Genomic DNA, 19,192 nt, shown 5'->3' with positions numbered 1-19,192 from the left:
CCTTAGTTTCATCTGACTGAATCAAAATGGTGTGAGAGACCCTAACCCATGCAGAGGGACAAAGCATTGTTTCTTTGCATAATAGAATATCTGTCATTATTGTGGTAAATTCAGACTTGTGTGATGTGTTTATTGTGAAAGCTCAGCTGTGATAGTGATTAATTTGCCATTTATCCTGCAGCCCACTGTGGGGCCATAACTTTGTCCTTCAGGTTGTTACCCGGACCTCAGAATCAGAAACAGGCGTCTGCTGGAGGATCCCACGCTGCACTCAGGCTCATGTGGGAGTCTGATCATTAAGAGGCAATGAATACCTCATCAGAATATCCATCATTGTGATGTCTTTTTAACATTTTATGAACGGAAGTTTCTTTCTTGATGCAAGCCAAAGCTTCAGAATGTGTCCTCTTCATAATCATTTAGATGCAAACATTTTTTAGAAACTTGCAGGGCTGCTTTCTGGCTTTGATTAAAGACCATACTTTGTAGAAGCCCCCATTTCCTGAAAAAATGCCCAGGCAATAAATGCCACACAGATGGGAGGACAGCCAGGAGGAGGAATCTTGCATGTATCTTCTGTATTTAAAAAAGCAATGTTCATACACACACAGTTCTGAGCTTGTGTGGTTGTGTTCTTTGTTCCACCTTCAGGGCTCTGCTGAGATCCAGGAAATGTCATGCAAATTTTTATATTACATAACACACATTTGAGCTTAAACATGTGGTTTTATTGTCTAAACACCCTAACTCAGGGGTCAGAGGTGAAGGCTTATCAGCTCAAACCTCCTTCACTCCTCTGTCCCTCTCTCCTGCCACATGCACTGCTCTACTAGCTCTCTCAGCTCTTCCTTTATCTCCTCCATCCTCTGTTGCTCGCTGTAACAGAAGATGGAGGACAGATGTAGGTTACATGGCTCTCTGGAGAAGCCCGGGTTCCCCCTGTTCATATAACGACAAACTGTCAGCCGGCTAATGGCTTCCCCTGTTTTTACTCAGAGAGGGAGGAAGACTCCAGCCTTGTGACAGAAAAGTAATGTAAAAGCATGTTTTTGCGCCGCACCTCTTATCATAATTGCAACTATTATGAGCTGTGAGAGGCTTTTATAACATAAATGTATCTGAGTAAGTGGGCATCCTCCTCTTCAGCCCCCTTAGCATGCTGTAGAGTAATGTGTTTGTTAAAAAGACAGCTATGTTTGCAGCAGTGGAATAAAATCAAACAGCTTTTAACAACATTTCACTTGTTTATCAAGGGTTAAATCTATCAATAAAAGCAGTAAGTGAATTAGCTGTAATGTTACAGGGTGTATGTAGTTTTAAACTGATTAGTTGTAGCATTGTTTAAAGTGGATTTAAGAGGATTGGGCTGCTGTAGAGTAAACGCAGCAGTAGATCTAGGTAAGAATGTAATTCATATCCAAGATGTTTGCACTGTTACTGCAAAACGACCAGTATTAGTCATAAACTGGGATAGGTATCAGATGAATTTCGTAATTTTAAGGCTGTAGATGGGTAGATGGATACAAAGATACGATTTTTAATGCCAGAGAGGAATTGATTTCCCGCAAGGAAATTACCTTTAAAATACAATACAAAAATTATGTACTTTTTGTGGCTATTTACCTTTGTTTGTAGATGACAGGACAATGAACCCATGCTTTCTGCAAATATGTGTACTTTAATATGGTGTTTGCCCCCCTTTTGCAGCTGTAACAGCCTCCACTCTTCTTAGAAAGCTTTTCCACAAGGTTTTGGACTGTTTCTTTGGGAATTTGTGCCCTTTCATTCTGTAGAGCATTCACGAGGTCAGGCAGTGATGTTGGATCAGAAGGCCTGGCTCACTATCTCTGTTCCAGGTCATCTCAAAGGTGCTCGATTGGGTGGAGGTCAGGGCTCTGGGCGGGCCCCTTAAGCTCCTCCACACCAAACTCATTAAACCATGTCTTTATAGTCCATGCTTTGTGCACTGAGATAAAGTCAAGTTGGAATTGAAAAGGGAGACTTCTCCACACTGTTGCCATAAAGTTGGAAGCATAGCATTGTCAAAAATGTCTTAGTTTGTCTTTTACTGCAGATTAGGGGTCTAGCCCAAACCCTGAAAAAAAGCCCCATACCATTATCCCTCCTTTGCTAAACTTCACAGTTGCCATACTTGGCATTGGATTTAGTGATGTGAGGCTTGCATGCAGCTGCTCAGCCATGGAAACCCATTCATCAAGCTCCTGCTGCACAGTTGTTGTGCTTATATGAATGCCAGTGAAAGTTCAGAATTCTTAAGCTATGGACTTTAAGCGATGGTGACTTTTATGTACCATGCACCTTAGCCGTTGTTGACCCCACTCTGTGATTCTACAGTATGTGGTTTTGTGGTTGAGTTGCTGTTGTTCCTAAATGCTTCCACTTTCTAATAATATTACTTACAGTTGATTGTAGAATATGCAGCAGGGCTAACATTTCATGAACCATCTTATTGCAAAGGTGGCATCCATCACAGTACCACATTTGAAGGCACTGAGATCTTCAGAACAGCCCTTTTTGTATCACAGATGTTTGCAGATTTACTTGATTTTATACACCTGTGGCAACAGTCTGATTGTGTGGCCAAATACTTTTGTCCATATAGTGTATTTCCAATTTTATTCCCATAAAATATGGAGACATATTGCGTAACCTTGTGGCTGAAGGGGCAAGATGCAGCAAAAAATGTGACTATTTTTTATATTAATATGAATTTAATATATTTAGTTGTAAAATGAACTTTTTTTTTAGCTTTAAATGTAAACATTAACCTATATACACTACTTCTATAATGCAGGTTCAGGAGAAGTTATTGAGGTGTTAGGGTGTTGCAGTAGAACATGGTGATGTTAACACTGCAGGCCTATTTTACAGACACAGAAACAGCATGTAGGTCAGGACTGTGAAGGGAGATGTCAGCGCCTAGATCACGCTCTAAGAGTGTGAGTATCAGGATTTTGTGCATGCTGAAGCTCTTATAGTCTACATATGTAAAGACAATTTGGGATGTTTATTCAGATCAATTTTCTGCAGGGAAAGCAGTTCTTTTTGGCAGAGGCTTTCAGACCTGCAGTGTTGATGTTTTAGAGTCTCTGAACTTCTCAGGCTGTTCACAGGGGAAGTCTGTGCTGGTTTAGAGATCTCTGGATTTATAATCAGCTCCATTTAGAGCTGGTTTAAAGTCTCGTCTTTATGAAATCTGTTTGAAACAGTGCTGAGATATGAACTGTGGGTGCTGCAACATGGTTGCAGCTACTGAACTTTAATTTGAATTATTTATTACAACATATTTAACTTTCTGTGCAGATTTGATGCATGATGAGGTTTTTCTGCAGAGATGTGTTTAATTTTTTAATTCTTTTCATGTAAATTAGTGGAAATCTCTCCTGTTATAAGACTGTGTGATAAACAGAGAAAATCAGTGTTGAACAGAACATGATAAAGTGGAGGAGTGAAGGGGAGTGGACATGGTTATGTAGATTTCTGGAACTGTTTAACTAGTCATGATTCCATCTGCTATTGTCTTTTTAACATAGCTGGGAAAACAAACCAACTTCTCAACCCAGCAGCAGAATTTATTCAACTTTCCATTTATTAGCCTTATGTTTAAACACGTCAGTTTGACTTTTTTTCAACCCAACAGTCATTCTATTAACCTGACTTTAGTGTGTTATAATATAACCATGAATCACCTTATTTAGTTTGCTTACAGGCTTTTATACTGCAGATTTCAACATGCATGTTAACACTGGATGATAGCATTGGGAGGTTTTCATTTTTTTATACCGTCAAACTTCTCCAGATTTTACTGGGGTATACAGTATTACCGTCAGGTTTTTAAAAAACCACAAGTACTTGCATAAGCACAGTGAGCAGAGTGCATAGGGCTTCATTCATACCTTTAACAAAATGCTTTAAATCTGATGGTTTGGGGAATTTCTGCAGGGTTGGTGCAGGTAAACTGAATAACATCAAGACAGAGGATCAAATCAAGTTTGTCTTTTTCCTCTTATAGATCATACATGCTCTTCCTCTCTTTTTCCTTCCCTCCTCTAAGAGGTAATATAAGAAACAATAATCCAAAACTAACATCATATAGGAACTGGGAATGTGAAATGATATCATGTGTACTTTTAATCAGTTAAAGATGAGCCAAGATATTTTTTTATTTTTTAACTGGGAGCCCTCTCCAGTCACGAGTTCACTTTACAGGAAGTTTATAAAAAGTTACAGACTACTTCAGCACCTAAACCACAGGCATCAATCAACTTCATCTAAATTTAACATGACAAGGGGTGGAGATAAGTTTTAATGTTTTTAAAAACTGTTAATGGTTTTAATTTTGCCTGATGTTGCTGCCACAGGATGCAGCATGTGTGGTTATTAATAACTCATCACTAATCTAAACCCAGAAAGAAGAGTTGAAGTGTTTTTGAACTCATGTTGCTGTGGATCACAGTACAGCCAGCGATGTACATTTAACAGTTTGATTTTACCTCCAATTTCCACAGACAACATCTGCAACGTGATTCACTTGCAAAGCACACTGTGGAGCAAACCGCCCTCTGTCTGATCAATCAGAGGTGTTCCGTTCCTCTACGGTCTGTCTCTGGCATATCCCTGAAGCGCCACTCCACTCCACCTGAGATACGTTCCAGGTCTATTATCAGCGCTGGCTGCTGCCAAACCATGTCAGTCCCCACAGAGCAGATTGATCCAACAGCCAGAATAAACATCTGGTCAACTGCAAAATACAACACAATGCACAGACTTCTGACAGTAAATCATCCCTATATCAACATTACTTCTTATCCTGCACCACAAGCAAAAGGTCATCGAGAGGTCAGTAAGTCACAGAGCTACTATGGCTCCACTGACGAAGAAAGATTGCTTTTGAGGTGTAAAACAACAGAAGTTTACATGAAACCACACATCCTTTGTAGTAGACATAAACCTTTCAAATTCTTAGTGCATACTCACCCACGGTAAAAGCACAAAAATAATGGAATCATGTCAAAATGAATGAAAAATCAAACCCCTAAAGGCAGAACAAACTGCTGTCGACAGCCTGAACTTGCGGTTATCCCATGATCTTGTGCCTCCCTTCCCAAGCTGCGGACGCTCTAGACACACTTTCAGCGTACGAGCTCACTCACCTTTGTTCAGAGGAAAACTGCTGCGTGTTGGTTCGCAGTGCAGTATGTGGAAATTAGAGGATAGAGAGGACCAGAGCACTGTGCCAGTAGTGCCAGGCCATTGTGCGCAGGTATATATTTGCCAAATCAGCCTGACATCATCACTTTTAAAACACCTTAACATACCGGCAGTGGTGCTGCTGCTGGAAACAGATTCATGTTCTGCTATTTTTTAATACTCTGGGATATGGTATTACCATATTACTGCCCATTCCTACTGGATCATTACTTTTAAGACTTGCTAAAAGCATCTACCATGACTGATCTGACTGATGTATGACTTTCCATAGCAGCAGCAGGAGCAGCAGACTGGATGCTTGGCATCAATGTAACGGCTGTGTCGTGGCTTGACTTTAATTTCAGCATACATGTTAAAAACTCAAGGAGAATCTAGAAAATAGAAGACAGTGAGTTTCCTATGTCTCTAAGCCAAAATAGACAAAAATGATAGGTGTAGGTTGTCTTGTTTTAATAGGTGTGTGTGTTCACATCAATAGCATATGTAACAGTAAGATAAACTCAGTAAAGTTACACTTCCAATTATGTGCTTTTCAAAGTAAAAGTCCAGTTTGGTATTTCTATGGAGAACCTAACCGTGTTTGTACAGCATGCTTTTATTCTGATGTTTTCAAGCTCAGTTAAAAAAAGTAGGATAAATAAATAAAATAAAACTTTGTTATAACTCAGAAAGGCTTAAACAACAATAAAAGTTTAATTTTTGTATCAGCAGCCATAGGGAAGAATAAATCCATGTCAACTTTTGAGTTGATTCCTAGTCGGGTTCTAGTTCTGAGGCTTGTTTTCCTCCGTGGTTCCCTCAGTCATGGCTGCTAGCGGATGTGAGCGTGTAAACACAGATGATCTTACGTGACGTGTTTTTAATGAAAGCTCTGTGAATGTTTCCACTCCTCTTTTTTTTAAAAGTCTGCTGCATGAACATGTGGCACGTCATGTAAATTTGCAGCTGTGCTGAAGTTTGAATGCCAAGAGTCTGAGAGGGGAAGACATAATAAAGGACGTTTCTGAAGGAGAGAGTAGTCACTGATGGCAGGTTATGTAAGATTATTGAAGAGACAGTTCGACAGGGAGGTTTCCTGGCAGCACCTTGGGACAGAGTCAGCGGGCCACACTTGTTTGTGTGGAGATCTCTGACAGCTGCAGAACAGAGCTGGCATCATCACAAACTATCCCAGAGGCCTTAACTCTGATGACACCTCAGTGACACTGCCAGTATCCTGCAGTGTGAAATGTCCTCTTTACTGGCAAGTGTGCCGATACAGTAACTTCTACTTATTGTCTGCCAAAATTAAACTTATAGAGAATACAGCATAAACTCGAACTCCAGGTTTCAGGCCATTAAAAATCTGATAGCGTTTCAATTTGACTGATTGTTATCAATTCTTCACCAAAAAAAAAAACGTGACTGTATGAATCTAACAATGCATGTTTGTTTGTTTGCTCTGAGAAAAAAAAATAACTGTTCTGGTTGTGTGTGGTTTTTGGCATGCTCTGCATGTTCATCACAGCACAATTTGACTTTATTAACACTCCTTTAATTGTTTTTGCTTTGGATTGTGTAAACATCCTGCAGCCCTCTTGTTAACAAATTAATCAGAATAGTTTAGAAACACATGAGCACATTACACTAAGAGCCAGCGAGCTTATAATTGGTTAGCAGAACAGTGCTGTTTGTTTTTTAAACAGGGGGTTCAGTGGACCATCCTTAACCTCCTGAGATCTGAGCCTTTGTATGGAATGCAAGTTTAGTTTCTCCCACATATCTTGGATCAACAGGACCTGATGAGTTTAAAAGCCAAGACTTGCCTTTGAACAGGAAGTAGTTTTTAACAACTGTGTCTGCAAATGTATGCAGATTGACCACAAGGACTTGAAATCCCAAACATCAATAAAATTGCCATTTAAGGTTATTATAAGGATTTCTTGGAAATGTTCCATCCTAAAATCCACACAGAATCCCTTAAATTACAATTAAATGACCTAACATTTCTGTGAGAATTCTTGAACATATTTGTAGTAAAAGTTCCTCAAAATTTCTTCAAATATTCCCCAAAAATTCCAGTGAAGCCTAAACATTCCAATATAAATTTTCCCCCCAAAATAACATGCAAATCCTCAAAAGTTTCAAACAAATTCCCACTACAGTTTCTTTTAATAGTCTCAAAGTTTACGTATATATTCCCAGAATTCCATCAAAATGATCAGAAAATTCCCCAGAGCATCCAAACAAATTCCCTGAAAGCTCCATGATGATTTTTGAAAAATTCAAAGGAACCCCACAAAAATTCCCCCAAAAATATAAAGATGAATTTCCCAAATTTCCATGAAAATACCTAAAAAAATCAAAGTAAATTGTCCCCTCACAAAATCAAATAAAATGCCAAACAACTCCCAAAACAATTTCACTAATGCCCATCAAAATGAAAATACATAAATAAATACATTAAATCAAACACTGGAACTCAAAAGCACAAATTTGTAAGTTTACTCAACTATCAAAAATGTATGCATCATCATAGGGTTCTAGATATTGGACTATTAAATCAGAATACGGTTCTCCCTGAAGTAGTGATGCTTCCAAATCTGCTCTATAAACTGGCAGTGAGTCAACTTAAGCTCATGTTTCTGGTGACACCCTGTGTTTCCCAGGCGAGTCCACACTGCTCACTATGTGTTTACATTGACCCCAATTTCCATTCAGACAGAGACTGGAATGTGAAAAATAAATCCATTAGCCTGCTTTGACCAGCAGGACGCACCGTTGACTGTACTGTTAACAATGGGAAATGTTTCCTATGCGTTTTGACTGCAGTATAGGGTACAGCATGTTTTTTTTACTGGGGGAAACACATTTTAAACACACATATGTTGCTTTCATGTGAGACAGTTGAAGCAGCAGAAATAGAAGAAGAAATTGCAAACACAAGATCTTTGTGCAGGGACAAGTTTGGAGTGAATAAAAAGAGACTCTGCTGTCCTGACTGGACTCTGTTATTCAGCCTCTCTGGACTCTGCCTGCCTGCTGAGCATGAATGTCAATGAAAGCTCTCAACAGCTGCTCCTTCTTCTGTGTATGTGAAGACAAACTCAGGATTTAACTATTGATTTACAAATTAGATTAGCATTAAATCTAGATGGACGGAAAGAAATGAGTGTGAGAAACAGTGATCATTTTCTATGGTGTTCATAAATGTAATCTCAAATTCATTGCTTTTAAAGCCTGATGTTAAGAGTGATTACAGTGTGCTGCTCCTGTGCTTTATTAAGTACTAGAAAAATTAAAACTCACCACTTCTCCTCAAATATTTCAGTTTTTAAATAAAATAATGAATTTCTGGCTGATAGGAGATGTGGGGCACACACGGCAACAGAGTAAGATATTCGACTAATAACGATTTTCATTTTTTAAACTTTTTTTTTTAATACGGTTCACGCCCATGTCCTACTGCTTCAATGGCAGATTGTTGTTGATGAAAAGTTTATCTTAGGATACACAGGAACTTAAGTGGAGAGAGGAGAAACAAGAGGGGGAGAGGGAAACAGTAGCTGCACTTCCATGACAGCTTTTCGCAAAATAAAAGTGACAATTCTTAAATTTTAACTAAGTACAATTAGCTACAACAATAAGCTTTTAATGTGTTGAAGGGTGTCGCAATTCTCATAAAATCTCATCTCACGAGACTCAAGGAAGCTGGAAATTCAAAACCAGATGTGTGTTGGTACAGTTATGATTACATCTGCAGCAGTTGCCTTGATGATTCTGAACAAAACAAAGGCAACAGGTGACAGTTCAGAGGCAAAGTCCTTATGTTTGGCAAAAGCCACATATAAGGGTATAAGTGTGATGTTAAGACAAGTCTTGTCTCCTCTTCTGTCCACACGTACCGCGCCATGTTATCTCGGTGTGATCTGGTCATGTGACACCGTATGTTACGTGCTGGGATTTGTAAATGCTGAAAAGTGTTTCTGTTGCTCTTTTATGATACATTTCTATATCAAAACGTCTGAAAAACCTCCTCATGAGAGCGTAAAAACTCTTTAGTGATACTTGAGAGGTTTTTCTAAATTCAGGTGTTTCCATTACCAGTTTTTTGTTGCTTTATTTAGATTTTGCGCATTTCTTAGGGTAATGGAAATGCAGCTAGTGCCAGTCTAATACCTGGTTTCATTTGGTGTTTAATTGCATCACTTTCACTGCCTGTGGCAGTCAGCGCTGGTCTTTGTGGATTAGTTGCTATTTGTAATGAGGCTGATATGCATCTGAGTGGAGCAATTACTGGACAATGTCTCCTCAGTGTGGATGATCTGGGACAAAAAGATTTCTTACTTTTAATTACATTAAAGATTAAAAAATAAGGACTGAAACTCCAGTGTGGAGCTTTTGGTGTGTGTTGATTTTTGTAGCAAAGCAATACTTCTAAATACCTTTCATTTTTCTTTCATTTTATCACTTATAGGTAGTGTTTCTTACAAAAACAATCTCTTCCTACTTTCTTTGAACAAACTTATTACCCATTGTGAATGATTAGAAGGTCAGCAAAGGTTGTTTCTTCAGGATGCTGAGATCTCAGATGACATTTATCCTGTTGCTGCAGCTAAAGGCATAAAGAATATAAAAAACAGACTTGTCATTGAGGGATTTATTTCAATGTTACAGGTCATAAAGAGGCATTGTTATTAATTTGAGTCTGTTTCATCACCAACTGGTTAAGCTTGAGCTCAAAAAGAGCCTTAAAACTGAGAACTTTGACCAAACTTGATGAAATAGGTTAAAAAAACAAGTAAAAGTTGCAGAAAGTTAATGATAGACTACATATGTCATTGTGTGTGATGCATGATGGCGGTCTGTGTGTGGCAGCAGAGCTAATCTCTGCACGTGAACATGAGGACCCCTCACGGCTCTGCCTGCATGTAACTTAGCCGTCCTCCGTCCTGCCTGCTGCTCTTCCTTCCACATTTCTTTCTCTGCAGGCAGCTCAGAAGAAGCCTCAGCCCAAAGCCCAGGCCATTCCCCTGTTGCCACGGCAACGTGGTCTCCTCTGTTTCCATGGTTTTAAAAGGCGAGGAGAAGCAATGGCGGCGGGGGTGAGAGGGACTGACAGCGGGTATAAAAGGAGGGGAAAACAAATAGCGAAAGAGAGAGAGAGTGTCAGAATTTTAATTTGGGAGCCGGAGAAAAGAAGAGGGGGGTTTGTGAAAGGAAAGAGAGAAAGAGGAGTGAATGATCAAGTCAGAGAAAAAGGTAATGAAGAGAGGAAAGAAAAGAAAAGAGGGGGAGGAGGTGGAAGAAAGAGAGGGTAAAGTTTGAAGAGTAGAGGGGAAAAGACAGGGAATGAAATGACTTTTAAGCATTTAAATAAAGACTGGGGTGAATGAGGCCATGCAACCGAAAGAGAAAGAGAGCGATCAGGAGAAAGAGGGATTAAAACTGAACCTGAGAATGTCTGACAACTTAAGAGATGAAGAGTTCAGACGTAGAGAGTGAAACACAAAGAAAAGAGTAAAAGACTGCCAGGGAGGAGGGAAAAGTTGAAGACACTGAAACAGAAGAGTAAAATTAAATTGAGGAAAAAAAAATAGGATAAAATGGATGAAAATTAAGATTAGAGAAAAAGGAGTTAAGAAAGAGAAGAAGAAGAGGAGGAGAGAGAGTCCATGAAAGAAACCTCAGAAAAAAGAGGCTGTGGACAGACAGAATGTGGAGGAAGAGAAATGGAGACCTTGAGGGAACTTTGTAATAGAGGAGATTAAATGGGAGAAAAGGAGGCGTGTTATATAAGCCTCAGGTTTAAGTCATTTATAATAAATGTCTTAAAGAACATGGAAAAGTTTCAGGATATAAAAGCCTCAAAGTTTAACTTGTGAATATGACAAACATGCCTTTGAGGGCATGTTCAGAAACCTTGATGCATCACAAGAGGTGAAATAAAACCCACATTATTTGGTTTCTAAGATTTGAGGTCTTAATCTGCAGTTATATGTAAGTAGTATTAAATGAACTATGACTATATTGAGAAAAAAAATCTATCACTCATGTACACAGAGGTTTGGTGTTAACATGAGAAAACTGGTCACCTTTAACAACCATTTCAACCACTTAAATCATGGATTTATCATTAAGAAAAGATAGCCAGCTGCTTTGAGTCCCATTCACAGGGACCTCAAGGTTTAGGCAAAAGAATGCATCAGATGTGAGGCATATTGGTGTGTAGATAGCCATGTGGTTGGGTACCCTCCCCATTTAGGGGGGCAGCCCAGGTTCGTGTCTGGCCTTTGGCTCCTTTCCTACATGTTGTTCCCCCCTCTCTCACCCTTGTTTCCTACTTTATCTACTGTCCACCTCTTTAGTTAGAGTGCATAATAGGCTGAAAAAGTATTCTTTGAAGGAAAAAAAATGTGAGGCATATATCATAAATTACCTCAATGATTAAGGTGAGTTTCAAAATTGTGACTAAGGTGTCCAGAGTGCATACAAACTAGAGTTTGATGAACAAAACAGTCCCTAGGACGGACATCTATACACCACACTGTGTCCACATTGATACCCCTTATGTCTTCAAATTGAGCAATTTTAAAAATGTAGATCTATATAGAAACATAAAATGCACGGAATAGTGGCTTACTGTGTATAGAATGGCATGGAATAAATAGAAAATCATAATCTGCAGAAGAAGTGATTTTACACCTGTATATTGTTTATATTTAAGGGGTTACATCTTGTCTTAAAACATGTTTAACCACTGAGATAATTAGACTGTAAGTTTTATTTTGTCTCAGTTTTTATTTTTTCTTGGCCATGCACTACAATTATACAGCTTTCTGAAATGACAAGTAGATATTTTGCCTCATTACTAATACAGTGGAGATATGCTTCATATCCCTTTTTGGCCTGGACTAAAACCACCTCTGACTTAATGGAAATTTGTACCGATGAAATAGCTTCAAATGTTGCTAGCTAACTTTCATACTCTATTTGTTTTGTCATTGCATTGTGGCTCTAAGTAGACAATGCCAAAGAAGACCACAAGTCAAAACACATTCATTGTGGCTTGTATGCTGCCTAACCCAGTAATAGAATAACCAAAACAGTATCTGTCCTCGAGGAAAACTCTGGGAAAGAAAATGGCAAGTATGAACCTAAAGGAAAATAGCACCACATGTCAATTAATATTATAACAGGAAACGCAAGCGAAGGTTTAAATAACAAGCACAGTTGGCTAGCTAATGATTTTATGCTAGCTAGCAATACTTTTAGCTAGGAGTTTGCTAATGCCAGGTTTGGGTATCGTGATGCAGGTATTGGTATGAAATGAATCTAGTTTTACTTGAACCGTGACCCAAATGCTATGCATTTTCTTATTTGTTGATAAATTGACATGAAATTATAACAATATCAGTTTCTAGTCTATACAGCTTGTTGAGCTTGAATACAACAGCATAATATAGTGGCTGCTGTTGAAGCACTTTTGAACAGCTAAGGATAGCATTGATTCAATTTTAAGCTAACATAACTGTTTGAAGTGTTGGAAGGTTTGCTAGGAAAGGTGTCAATTCTTTGCTAGCAGTGGTGTTAGCTAGCTATTTCTCCTGGTTAAATAAAGGTTAAATGAAATAAATCCAGGACATAACTTAAACACAACATTAAATAAAAAACTAGAACTCAAAAGCAAACATTAGGATTTAACAAAACTCCTAAAACTACAATACAAAGCTGTTAGCTAGCTAACACAATTTAAGCATCCTGCTGGTAAGAGTAAGATTACAGCAATGCAAATAAGGAATTTTCTGAAATGAACCCTAGTAGCAGTCAAGACACTTCTCATAATTGAACTCAGATAGACTGTTTCTTATATGGTTTACTGACAACCTTAAAAATAGCTTTCAGATATTTTAAAGTTCTTTCAGAGCAACTGAAGACATGCAGCTGTTTTACAGGAAATGTAGCACTTTAGCTCTGAAATATTGTGAAAATGTGGAATACCCCTATAAAATAAACAGGTCACAACTAGAATGCAAACTCTTATTCACTTTGTGTCTTAATTACCATGAGTCTGGGGGTAAATAGTTCACATACTAAGCATGCATACTGAGCTTTAATTTCATAATTTCAGTCTAATCCCTGCTTTGACTTTGTGCACATGTTGTTTTTATACTACTGCCAACTTCTCTAGGATTACCGTATCTACATTCCTGAATCAACTGTGGCTGTACACATCCTTTGTACTGAGGCGGTCCTTTTTCAAACCTGTAATTGAGTTTTTGGTCATTTAGAGAAAAGGTCAGACTTATGCTAAGGATCTTATCAGCAAGTTAAAGACCACATAATCTAAGTCACCCGCATTTTAGAATTATTTTAGTCAGTCTACCACAAATGTGTGGTTATTTAGGGCACTTAGCTGCCTTGTGAGGCAGTAATTCACACAGAAATGCAGGATAATCTGTCAGCTTGATATTATAAATTTATTTTTCTTGGCTGTTTTTGACACGGTCCACTAATGTTCAGGAAAGTTACAGAAAGAGTCAGAAATATGTTAATCAGTGAATGTTTAATGTTTTGAGTAAGGTTTGGAGTTTCTTTGAAGTTAATGCCAGAAGTCATGGTGGAGCTCTGCGGCGATGCTCATGCTGATGTGTTGAGGATTGTTTGTCCTTTTGGCTCACAGAGTCACATTCATTATGCAGCTGGACTCGGCATGACAGCATGGACGCACAACAACACACAAATATACACACTCACGCATACACATACACACAGACAGGAGAAAACAATGGGAGTGACTGATAGAGGCAGACACAAGAGGGAGCGATGACTCAATATAGTGTCAGTGATGCTTTATTGTTTACAGCCTGAAATTGATACACATAGACACATTTTACTGCTTTTTTAAATATAATACCATCAATGAAGCGATGAGAAGAAAATACACACATTTTGATAGAAAGGACGTTTGGAGCTGTGAGTTGGCTGTAGTTTTATTATCCACCACTAGGGGGAGATATAAATATTCACACATTGACAGGTTTTGCATTTCCCTGTAGCCATACACCTGATTTGTTTGCCCTTACATTAATTAAATACATTATTTACATCTAATCCTCTGCAAAATTATAGTGCATGTTTATATGAGATAAGGGATGTGTTCTCCAGCTGTGTTTATGATCTGTGTACTGGAAATTAAATGTCACTGGGGCCTTCAAATTAAGGTCACAACAACCTTGCTGTTGTTTGTATGAGTTGTAAGAGTGTTGGTATGACAGATGTGGATCACCAAAGTGTCTGTGTACATTTCCACTGGAGCGAGGCTGATTTGACAAGTGAGTCCTGTAATGAGGGTTGAGTCAGTGAGAGGAAACACAAAGGGGACATTAGCTAAATGAAAACATATCTGCTTGGAGTTGTTCCTGCTCATTTAGTTTTGGATGATTAAGTAGCAATCACAGTTATTTTAAGCACACAGGATCATTTTTGAGTGACTGAAAGCAACAGATACATGCAAACTATTGCATTTATGGTTATCTCAGGGATGCCTTCTGGTTTCCCTCCTTGTGGAGGTATTCTGGGCTTGTCCAACTGAGGAGAGACCCCATTGCAGATGTAGTTCTCGCTGGAGGGATTATATACCCCATTTGGCCCGGGAATGCCTTGGAATATGCAAGGAGGAGCTCGAAAATGTTGCTGGGGAGTGGGGTATCTGGGTTGACTTGCTTAGCCTACTGCCACCATGACCTGGCCCAGGATAAGTGCAAGAAAGTGCATGAATGGATGGATGAACATTAAAATATTGGAGGTTTTTACATCTTTTCACATTCATCCGCCACCGTAGTAAAGGCTTTACTTGTGTAGATGATGATACAGGCTGATACCTTCATAGTGTTGTTGCAATTCAGTACTTACTCAATTTTATCTTGCCTGAAGTTTGAGCCTGTGCATGTGTGCGTGCATTGATGCTAAAATCTAATGCCCCATATCACCCATGACATATCTAGGACCATACTAGAAAGACCATCAGCATGTACACGCACATATCAGTACACACATATTAGCTTCTTTAGCACATCTGACTAAAAGAGGGTGCAGCAGAGTGTGAAAGAAAGTGAAACTCATAGAAATGTATTAATGTAAGTCTAGCTGTAATGCCTACTGACTGTTGGAAATCTTGGCATCATACGCACCAAAAAGGTGTCAATTTTGGCTGAGTAATAGTGTTGTATTGCAATGAATGCCACAGCTCTGTGGTTTATAATTTGACTAGTGAATGCTTGCCTTCATTGGCATAGTTATAATGTAGCCTGTTTTGTATAAAAACAGATAAGAGAGCAGAAAGTGTTGGAAGCCGTGGCCAAACACCAGCCATAAAGACTTGCCGACAGGATCTGCAAGTCAACACATATTTCAGAGTTGCAGAGCCATATAATTATATTTATCAATCAAACTAATATTGATCTCAACCTGAAATCCACATCTGCTCTAAGTCTTGACATAAAAGAGCTGGCATTATGCTCCCAACTACTTTACTTACTTTACAGGCTTTTGGCTGACAACAGGTGCATAATTACACTTGCTCTGGTTGCACTAATCTTGAATCAGGGTTGTTAGGTTTAAAGGGCTGTCACAAAGCCTGCTATTTTGCCAAAGCTCCCTGTAATAAAGATTTAAGTAGCCTTTAGGTGGCAGTATGCCCCTTTAAGAAAGTTCAGCCAAAGCTTTCACACATCTTTAGCAGAGGTCAGTTAAGAGCCCTTTTTGTTTTCTTAAGCATAAACTGCATTTTAGACAGCTGTCGTCATCCCCATGATAGGCTTATTGCTTTTATGATCATAACATAGGCCAAGTCACATATTTTTTTGTAATACACTGTTGTGTTTGACAGTTTTGATCTTAATTTCTCCAGAAAAAAAATAAAACCTTTGTGTAGGTAGTATCAAAATGACCAGTCATACTCATTTAAAGTGAACCTCTCTTTGAGGAAACATATGGACCCATGCTAGGCCAAATAATGAACCTATGGGCAATAATATAGTGATATTATTTTAAAGCCAAATCGTAAAAATATTGGTTTTGGAAAATGAAAACCTCAATTTAATCTTGCACTTGCTTCACTACTCTCTTCAGGGTTTGCATGTTTGATTACAAGACAGACTGGTCTGAAACACAGCTTCAGGATGAGTGGTGTCTGCATAAGGTCTGCATGGCTCACTGGGATTCAATTCATTTGAGCAAAAAGTAAAACAAATTTAGAATAAAGCCCAAGTAACAAAATCAACAATGCTCCCTTTTGTAAATAGGGTAAAAAAGTTTAGTTATAACACTTTTTGTAGTTTATTTAGTGAACAGCACAATTTTAATGGGAAAATGTTTCATATAAATAACAAAGCTAAACTTTTTCTTAATATTGATATACAGTACACCACAATACAATATTATTCCTCATACTACACCATAAAACTAAATAGGCTACTCCCCCGAAACACTGTTCACTTTTAAAGTCAAGTTTTCAGTTTACACTTAAAACCCAAATGGAAATTTGGTTTCCTTTTTCTCAGGCTAAATGTTACTGATAAAATTTTTAACAAAACTTGTTTGGTATTTCCGTATTATTTCTTTTTTTAACCAAACAGGAAAGACAAATATGAACTTAACACCGGTTTGGTGTGGAAACAAATATTTTAATTTAATTGATTTTAATTAAATGTGAGCTCATGGAAAAAAATCTTAATAATCACCGCAGCTGTACAGCTTTTATTAGAACCGTTTGATCCGCCATGTTTGTTTTTAAAGTTACTAGTCAGCCGTCGACGTACTCTACACCACATGACAGAGTTTTTGATAAATGTGTGTATAATAGCTCTATTGATAACTTTTTTCGGAACTTTGCACATATAGTTACATGAAATGAAACCAGGGAGACTAAAGGACGGACTTCATCTTCAAGTCAAGCTGGAAAATTATGAATTTATATCTTTGGGTGTGAGAGCTGGATTCCAACCGTCTTTTTCGTCGCTGAAAGCTAACGGAAACCGTTACCTTTAATGAGGAATAAAGTGGCGGTTGAATATTAAGTTACAGGTTTTATGATTAGAATAGATGTGAGACATATTTTCATTGCTGTTCAGCCTTTTTTGAGGCCTGGGGATGGGAACTATCGCTCTCTTTCACCAAGCTTTCCCTTCCATCAGGTGTCGCTCCAGCTCCATTTTAGCCATGTAACGTTAAGCTAGCTAGCTCTGCCCCACCGGCTCCTAGGATTCCTGTGGCGGAGGTTCCTGGCGTGGCCGGTAGAGAGGGATGGAAGACAGCCACTGCAGGGAGAATCGAGAAACCTGAGCAGAGGAGGACGAGAAACGTATACACACTCTCACAAGGAGGTAGAGACCGCAAAGCCTCGGACAGTAGCGGCCATTGCGGCTGGGAAGCATGTTGGGAGCTTGGGCGGCTCGCCTCAGATCCACAGGACGCCGACACAGCCGGAGATAGGAAGCCCAAGTCCGGATACGGTTTCGCCTGGAGCTCCGCCGATTTGGGGTCGGAAACGGACACACCGCCCTCCTCTACGGACACTCATCTGGAGTGTGTAGGATATCCTCTCTCCCTCACACATTCACAGGAGGCAGAAAAAGCACCAGTCACCGGTGGAAACCGATATCCAAGGAGGGACTGGTCGGAGACAACACACTGAGCGATGCGACTGTGTGTTCCTGCACACACATATACCCAGACGGCGATTATGGATAGATAGCGTTTATGTAACCTTCATTCAGATAGACACAGGCACATTAAACGTCCTTTACTGTCAAAATACGCGCTTACTCGAGGCTTTTGTTGTCCTTTTTATTCTCTTAAGTATCCCTAAGGATTATCTAACCCTGCTTGGAAGTGAGCTGCTGGGCTTTTCACTGTGCGCCAATGCATCATATCCACTAGTTTCAAGCAGGCTGGTGTTGAAAGGACGCGGACAAGAAGAAGAAGCCGGAGCTGGAGGCTTGACTTGCAGCAGCAGACCGGGTCACTGCGGTAGCCTGCTGGCCGACCCCTAGGACTCTCCAGTGGGGTTATAGAGCCACCATGGCCGGGTTTATACCGGGTCTGCTGCCGACAAACCATTCCCAGGAGAAGGAATTCGCCCAGGCGTATGAAGATGTCCTGGAGAGATATAAAGGTAAAGGAAATTACACAGATCCGTAGTCTTTTCTCAAGATAATGCATTCAAATATGTCAGGGAAGTTTCAAATATCATTGCTAAGCCCAAAATAAACAATCCATCTACTAAAGTAACAGGATGAGGCTTCTCTGCGGCAATGCATTGATATGTCCCAGTGGGAATATTGCAGGAATGTGGGTTTTTGTGAGAGGATGAAAGGAACTGGTTAAAGAGACCTCAAACACGGGGCACACTGTGTGTCTGAAAGTGTAAGTTGATCCGTTAAGCAGACAGACAGCCAAGTCTGACAGATTCATAATCTGGATTGTTACGTTGTTGATATTTTGGATAAACAAAGCAAGGCCTCTTTCTCTGCACCGGGTAGGGGTGCATTTATTCCCTTGTAATCACTTTTGAGCTTAAAGAGGAAGCACTTTTATGAAGTCTCCTTAGCTGCCAGCTTTAGGGAGTTTTCCCCCCATGGCTTCATGTTTCGCCTTGTGTTTGCTGTTTGTCCTGTAAATATCAAAGCTGCTGCTGCTCTGCCAGTCAGTGGAAAGGTTGAGTGTGTCTTTTTTTTATGGCTTTAAAAAAACTGAGGAGAAAAAGCTTACCCTATCAAACAGAGAAGGGCTTCTGGGGCCATTGCAGATCTTTTTCTATGTGCGTGTTGCTCTTATTGTTACCCCCTGCAGCAGTGGCGTTACCACCAGCATTGAGACTTGCTGTTTTATAATCCCAGTGACAGGGGTGCTTTAAAAATGAATGCCTCCACTGAAATTGACTGGTTGGGAGGGGGGAGGAGAGTGTGTGTGTGTGCAT

The 19,192-nt window shown here is 39.4% G+C and overlaps 1 protein-coding gene across 12 annotated transcripts in view; it reads left to right on the top strand.

The window, feature by feature from the left end:
- Window positions 1-19,192, top strand: part of macf1a (microtubule actin crosslinking factor 1a) — a 297,525-nt gene that overhangs the window by 18,333 nt on the left and 260,000 nt on the right. Inside the window, exon 1 of one of the 12 annotated variants that reach the window (XM_041809554.1) lies at window positions 17,057-18,388. The exons of the other annotated variants lie outside the window; for them this stretch is intronic. Coding sequence (XP_041665488.1) covers window positions 18,295-18,388 — 94 coding nt within the window. The 5' untranslated portion in view covers window positions 17,057-18,294. Of the gene's footprint in view, window positions 1-17,056; window positions 18,389-19,192 lie in introns of those variants that run through there. 12 annotated transcript variants of the gene reach the window in all.

Source organism: Cheilinus undulatus, linkage group 16 (assembly GCF_018320785.1).
Source record: "Cheilinus undulatus linkage group 16, ASM1832078v1, whole genome shotgun sequence".
NCBI classification, from domain to species: Eukaryota; Metazoa; Chordata; class Actinopteri; order Labriformes; family Labridae; genus Cheilinus; species Cheilinus undulatus.
Note: the sequence above shows the minus strand (reverse complement) of the source record. Positions and strands in the feature narration are given on the sequence as shown.